This window comes from Sinocyclocheilus anshuiensis, unplaced genomic scaffold, assembly GCF_001515605.1.
Source record: "Sinocyclocheilus anshuiensis isolate Anshui unplaced genomic scaffold, SAMN03320099.WGS_v1.1 scaffold1079, whole genome shotgun sequence".
Classification (NCBI taxonomy): Eukaryota; Metazoa; Chordata; class Actinopteri; order Cypriniformes; family Cyprinidae; genus Sinocyclocheilus; species Sinocyclocheilus anshuiensis.
Window position 1 is genome coordinate 2,350,391 of NW_015548207.1, and position 9,499 is coordinate 2,359,889.

General features: G+C 19.1%; 1 protein-coding gene and 1 pseudogene across 1 annotated transcript; both read left to right on the plus strand.

The window, feature by feature from the left end:
- On the plus strand, nucleotides 1–9,193 carry LOC107653621 (lipoprotein lipase-like). Its single transcript, XM_016440381.1, has 9 exons — nucleotides 1–276; nucleotides 1,234–1,421; nucleotides 2,021–2,200; nucleotides 2,314–2,425; nucleotides 2,531–2,764; nucleotides 2,840–3,082; nucleotides 7,850–7,970; nucleotides 8,224–8,403; nucleotides 8,596–9,193. Exons 1-9 carry the CDS (start codon nucleotides 174–176, stop codon nucleotides 8,768–8,770), a joined length of 1,536 nt encoding a protein of 511 aa, XP_016295867.1. The 5' UTR covers nucleotides 1–173; the 3' UTR covers nucleotides 8,771–9,193.
- The window catches only part of LOC107653545 (lipoprotein lipase-like), a 13,107-nt pseudogene continuing 12,454 nt past the window's right edge, over nucleotides 8,847–9,499 (plus strand).

The window sequence follows — 9,499 nt, forward strand, 5'->3', positions numbered from 1 at the left end:
AGCGGTACTGATTTAAACTCTTGAGAGAAACTCTGCACGCAAGTCATCTAAAGCAGCTGCTACCCCCAACTAGAATATTAACCTGTTGTAACGCTGTAAATACCCGGATCTCAACGACTTTTACACTTAATTTAATAAGTTATTGCATCCGTGATCATTCTAATTATATTAATATGGGGAGAGTAAGCAGCGCTTGTTTTATATCTTGGACGTTTTTTGTCTACATTTCCTCGAGGTTTGCAACTACGATTGAGCCGAGTGAATTTACCACTTTTAGTAAGTATAAGCTTATTTGATTTATAAAATCATAGAATGAAACTTGTTTATAAAGTTTAAAAAGTGTTACAGTTTCCGGTGCCTAACTTAGAATATTTTGATGGGGAAGTCGAATAATCAATATCAATATACACAAATATCAGAAAGCGATGTTACGGCACCAGTATGACCACTTAAGTTATGTACGAAACATGCCTTTTATTGCATTTTAAATTTATACTTGTATAGCCTACTTCATCTTTCTATAAATTTGTACTTTTATATTTTGTATTTATGTAAACTTTTATGTATCAGAAGATAATGCTGGATGCTGCAAAATATTAGGATTTCACAAAGCAGTTTTCATACAGTATATATTGTATTTTTAATTTATACATTTTATATATTTAAATATGATTTATATACTGTATTATTATTTTTATGTCTTAAAAGACCATGTTTGGTTTCTGTGAAAAATTTTTTGTTTGTTTTTATTAATCTTGTATTTTTAAGTAGCATTTATTATTCATATGGCACTTGCAAATTATCTTTATTACCTTACAAAATATCTTATGAAACTTGATGATTTGTAAACATTATCTATAAAACTTAATTTCTTTGAAAAACAAATAGTCTAATTGGTTGACTTTTAACAATATGGTAATTATCAGGTCAAATGGTTGTTTGAGACTCTGTTTATATGCCCGAAAAGTCAGTTATGAACACATATTGACGGACTTATAGTGAAATGTTTTTTATGTATAGTCAGTTAAGCACCGGGAAAGGATCCAAGCTTGCCATTTGGAAATAATACTTCGTATACAAAATAAGGGAAAAGTATAAGCACATGCAAGATAATCTTCTTTACAACTTCAATAATTAAAATTTTTATAAGCAGCTTACAAGTAAAACGCATTTAATGTAAGCAGCACTTACTTTGCTGGCTGTTAAACTCATTGTTGATCTGGTTTTGGACAGATAACATCATGGACAATGGCACAGAATGGATGACGGACTTCAGTGATATAGAGTCCAAGTTTTCCTTCAGGACCAGTGAAGAACCTGAAGACGATCTCTGCTACATAGTTCCAGGTCAACCTGAAACCATCAAAGAATGTAACTTCAATCCAGACAACAAGACTTTCATAGTTATTCACGGATGGACGGTGAGTGCTTCTACTACACTTGTTGACGATCTTGAATTAATGTCAAGTCAAGTCAAGTCAAGTCACCTTTATTTATATAGCGCTTTTAACAATACAGATTGTGTCAAAGCAACTGAACAGCATTAATTAGGAAAATAGTGTGTCAATAATGCAAAATGACAATAGTAAACACTAATTTTTCAGTTAAAGACAGTTCATCATTGAATTCAGTGATGTCAACATCCAGCTCAGTTTAAATAGTATCTTTGCAATCAAGTCAACGGTATCGCTGGAAATTAAGTGTCCCCAACTAAGCAAGCCAGAGGCGACAGCGGCAAGGAACCAAAACTCCATCGGTGACAGAATGGAGAAAAAAACCTTGGGAGAAACCAGGCTCAGTCGGGGGGCCAGTTCTCCTCTGACCAGACGAACCAGCAGTACGGAAAAATCAATTTAAGACGTAATAAAACAGACGATGAACACTATTAACAGCAATTATTATATGATGCAATCAAACTTATAGCAAAATGTGGTAGCCAGTGCAGAGACTGTAAAATTGGGGTAATATGATCATAATGTGCAAAGCGGTCCAAACCATGACTCCAATGACTTCATCTCAGGTTACGGGTATGTTTGAAAGCTGGGTTCCCAAACTGGTAACAGCCCTGCTTGAACGAGAGCCAACAGCCAACGTGATTGTGGTGGACTGGTTGTCCCGCGCGCAACAACACTACCCTACATCAGCCGCCTACACCAAACTAGTGGGGAGGGATGTGGCCAAGTTTGTCAACTGGTTACAGGTATGTCAAACACTCGGAGATGGTTTGTTCTACATCAAGGTGAAGAGCATCTGATGAAGATATAGAGTTTGTTTTATGCAGTAAACTTGATCTTGTCTTGTTTCTTCATCCAGGCTGAGATTGACTATCCTTGGGAGAAGCTCCATCTTTTGGGCTACAGTCTTGGCGCTCATGTAGCAGGAATCGCTGGTCTTCTCACCAAACATAAAGTTAACAGAATCACAGGTAACTTGATGTTGTTTATTTGGGTGTCAATTTTCTATTTTACCATTCGAGCCCTTAAATGCAAAGGCCAACCATTAAAATGGACCAATCTTCTTGGATCTTTAGGCATGGATCCTGCTGGCCCTAGTTTTGAGTATGCAGATGCCCAAAGCACTCTTTCTCCCGATGATGCCCTTTTTGTGGACGTTCTTCACACCAACACCCGCGGTTCCCCAGATCGCAGCATTGGGATTCAGAGGCCAGTGGGCCACATAGACATCTACCCCAACGGAGGAACATTCCAACCCGGCTGTGACCTCCAGAACACTGTGTTGATGGTGGCCACCACTGGTTTAAGAAGTACGTTCCCACTGTCCTCCTCAGACGTTCTTAGATTTCAACACAAGCTTCAATGTTTTTCTTGGTTCTCCACAGACATGGATCAGATCGTGAAGTGCTCCCACGAGCGCTCCATCCACCTGTTCATCGACTCGCTGGTGAACCAGGAGCAAGAAAGCTTTGCTTACCGTTGCAGCTCCAAAGACAGCTTCAACAAGGGCATGTGCCTCAGCTGCCGCAAGAACCGCTGCAACAAGGTGGGCTACAGAGTCAACAAAATTCGCACACGCAGGAGCAGCAAGATGTACATGAAGACCAGAGACGTTATGCCATATAAAGGTGAGGGGCACCAAAGTTTATTATAATATATATATATATATATATATATATATATATATATATATATATATATATATATATATATATATATATATATATATATATATATATATATATATATATATATATATATATATATATATATATATATATATATATATATATATATATATATATATATATATATATATATATATATATATATATATATATATATATATATATATATATATATATATATATATATATATATATATATATATATATATATATATATATATATATATATATATATATATATATATATATATATATATATATATATATATATATATATATATATATATATATATATATATATATATATATATATATATATATATATATATATATATATATATATATATATATATATATATATATATATATATATATATATATATATATATATATATATATATATATATATATATATATATATATATATATATATATATATATATATATATATATATATATATATATATATATATATATATATATATATATATATATATATATATATATATATATATATATATATATATATATATATATATATATATATATATATATATATATATATATATATATATATATATATATATATATATATATATATATATATATATATATATATATATATATATATATATATATATATATATATATATATATATATATATATATATATATATATATATATATATATATATATATATATATATATATATATATATATATATATATATATATATATATATATATATATATATATATATATATATATATATATATATATATATATATATATATATATATATATATATATATATATATATATATATATATATATATATATATATATATATATATATATATATATATATATATATATATATATATATATATATATATATATATATATATATATATATATATATATATATATATATATATATATATATATATATATATATATATATATATATATATATATATATATATATATATATATATATATATATATATATATATATATATATATATATATATATATATATATATATATATATATATATATATATATATATATATATATATATATATATATATATATATATATATATATATATATATATATATATATATATATATATATATATATATATATATATATATATATATATATATATATATATATATATATATATATATATATATATATATATATATATATATATATATATATATATATATATATATATATATATATATATATATATATATATATATATATATATATATATATATATATATATATATATATATATATATATATATATATATATATATATATATATATATATATATATATATATATATATATATATATATATATATATATATATATATATATATATATATATATATATATATATATATATATATATATATATATATATATATATATATATATATATATATATATATATATATATATATATATATATATATATATATATATATATATATATATATATATATATATATATATATATATATATATATATATATATATATATATATATATATATATATATATATATATATATATATATATATATATATATATATATATATATATATATATATATATATATATATATATATATATATATATATATATATATATATATATATATATATATATATATATATATATATATATATATATATATATATATATATATATATATATATATATATATATATATATATATATATATATATATATATATATATATATATATATATATATATATATATATATATATATATATATATATATATATATATATATATATATATATATATATATATATATATATATATATATATATATATATATATATATATATATATATATATATATATATATATATATATATATATATATATATATATATATATATATATATATATATATATATATATATATATATATATATATATATATATATATATATATATATATATATATATATATATATATATATATATATATATATATATATATATATATATATATATATATATATATATATATATATATATATATATATATATATATATATATATATATATATATATATATATATATATATATATATATATATATATATATATATATATATATATATATATATATATATATATATATATATATATATATATATATATATATATATATATATATATATATATATATATATATATATATATATATATATATATATATATATATATATATATATATATATATATATATATATATATATATATATATATATATATATATATATATATATATATATATATATATATATATATATATATATATATATATATATATATATATATATATATATATATATATATATATATATATATATATATATATATATATATATATATATATATATATATATATATATATATATATATATATATATATATATATATATATATATATATATATATATATATATATATATATATATATATATATATATATATATATATATATATATATATATATATATATATATATATATATATATATATATATATATATATATATATATATATATATATATATATATATATATATATATATATATATATATATATATATATATATATATATATATATATATATATATATATATATATATATATATATATATATATATATATATATATATATATATATATATATATATATATATATATATATATATATATATATATATATATATATATATATATATATATATATATATATATATATATATATATATATATATATATATATATATATATATATATATATATATATATATATATATATATATATATATATATATATATATATATATATATATATATATATATATATATATATATATATATATATATATATATATATATATATATATATATATATATATATATATATATATATATATATATATATATATATATATATATATATATATATATATATATATATATATATATATATATATATATATATATATATATATATATATATATATATATATATATATATATATATATATATATATATATATATATATATATATATATATATATATATATATATATATATATATATATATATATATATATATATATATATATATATATATATATATATATATATATATATATATATATATATATATATATATATATATATATATATATATATATATATATATATATATATATATATATATATATATATATATATATATATATATATATATATATATATATATATATATATATATATATATATATATATATATATATATATATATATATATATATATATATATATATATATATATATATATATATATATATATATATATATATATATATATATATATATATATATATATATATATATATATATATATATATATATATATATATATATATATATATATATATATATATATATATATATATATATATATATATATATATATATATATATATATATATATATATATATATATATATATATATATATATATATATATATATATATATATATATATATATATATATATATATATATATATATATATATATATATATATATATATATATATATATATATATATATATATATATATATATATATATATATATATATATATATATATATATATATATATATATATATATATATATATATATATATATATATATATATATATATATATATATATATATATATATATATATATATATATATATATATATATATATATATATATATATATATATATATATATATATATATATATATATATATATATATATATATATATATATATATATATATATATATATATATATATATATATATATATATATATATATATATATATATATATATATATATATATATATATATATATATATATATATATATATATATATATATATATATATATATATATATATATATATATATATATATATATATATATATATATATATATATATATATATATATATATATATATATATATATATATATATATATATATATATATATATATATATATATATATATATATATATATATATATATATATATATATATATATATATATATATATATATATATATATATATATATATATATATATATATATATATATATATATATATATATATATATATATATATATATATATATATATATATATATATATATATATATATATATATATATATATATATATATATATATATATATATATATATATATATATATATATATATATATATATATATATATATATATATATATATATATATATATTCCTGTAAAATGTATTTTATATTTTATAAAACAGAAATAATATAAAAATAAAATAATAAATTATATACATTTTACTCCAATAATAAAATTAATTAGTATTATGTTATTAGATTTTTTTTGAAAATTTAAAATACATAACAATATATTTTTATATTTATTATTTGAATAAATTCGTTTTTATTTGTTTATAATGAAATAAATGGAAAATTTATTTTATATTTTTAAACATGAAACATCAATATTTTATTTTTAGTGTTTTTTAAAAATCTGTTCTAAATATAATCATCTTTCCTCAGTTTTCCATTATCAAGTGAAGGTCCACTTCTTTGGCAAGACAAAATTAAGCTACACTGATCAGCCCATGAAGATCTCATTGTACGGAATCCACGGCGAGAAGGAAAATATCCCCTACATTATGTAAGCTAGTAGCATTTCCTGATGGATATGTCAGGACTTAGTTCACATTAGTTCTAAATTAAGCAAAAATGCAATGTTAAGATGTTTACCAAGAAAGATCCAGAGACTTTTCGTTGGTTTCAGTGATTTTTATGACCTTATGTAGCAAAAATCAGGTTGTGCAACTACTTTAGACCAGGTTTTGCTTCAGATTGGACTCTGTACTGTGCTGAGATAACAGAGAAAGTGATAGAGATGGTTTTTGCTTCCACAGGCCTGCTTTGAACACAAACACCACCGTGTCTTTCCTGCTGACCACGGATGCGGACATCGGAGAGCTACTGATGGTAAAACTTCTCTGGGAGAAAGACACCCTCATCAGCTGGCCATGGTGGAACCCCGATACCTTCCACATTCGTAAACTATGCATCAAATCAGGAGAAACTCAGTCTAAGTAAGCAGAGAGACATGTTTTTAAACATTCTTTATACCATTTTATGTATTATATATTATTTTGCCTATAATATATATATATCTTTCTTTTTTTATATTGTGCATTTTTATTGCAACACATTTTATTTTTGTTTTTTATTTTATACCTTTAAAACTTGTGCAGAATTCAAAATGTTTGTGTTTTTTAATCCAGAATCATCTTCAGTGCCAAAGAAGGTGAATTTTCCTACCTTTCCCGTGGAGGTGAGGCCGTGGTCTTCGTGAAAGACAAAGAAGCCTTTGGTAAAAGAGCAAAATCAACAAACGATTCTGCCACTTTTATTTTGTGTGTTTTTTGTCACCTCCTTCAATTCAGTTTTGTTTGGTAAAAGCAAAATTAACAAACGATTCTGCCACTTTTGTTTTGTTTCTCATCACCCCCTTCATAGCAACTTTAGTTTACACATGAGCCAGCCAAGAAGTAAAACAAGATGCATTTGATCTAAGAAATGTTGACAGTTTTCCAGGCCTGACAGGGTTGACTGCCCCACATAATAGCCACAAATACACCAAAACTGTTCCTTTTTCCTATTTATTAAATGTATATATTTGTATATTAGGCACATAATATATGTATTCCATGTTTCTGAAGTGTTCTTGCCTTTTCTTTTGAATTCTGTAGCCTCTCTATTTTTATAAACAAAAGTTGACTGATTGAAGTCACTTGAAGGAAATGAAATGATCAGTTGTGATCATATGAATCTATAAGCCGTGCACTGTATGATGTCATTTTAATAAACATTGTTACGGTATGCGAGTGCTTTGCATTTTTCATTTAAATCTTTATTTTATGTGCAAATGCCATGTGTAAATGCCTGCATTAAATTTGAATGTTCTCGATATTTCAGGGCTCAAACAAATTAAATATTTTGAAATTGGTTGCAAATTGGTCACAGCATAAACAGAATTCTGGAACTTGACTTATTTGGCAAGGCCTCAGTCTCTTCAGAAATGTGCTGCTTAAATATATTTTAATTTAATAAAAAATCAATAAAGGGGTCATATGATGCTGCTAAAAAGAACATTATTTTGTGTATTTGGTGTAATGAAAAATGAAA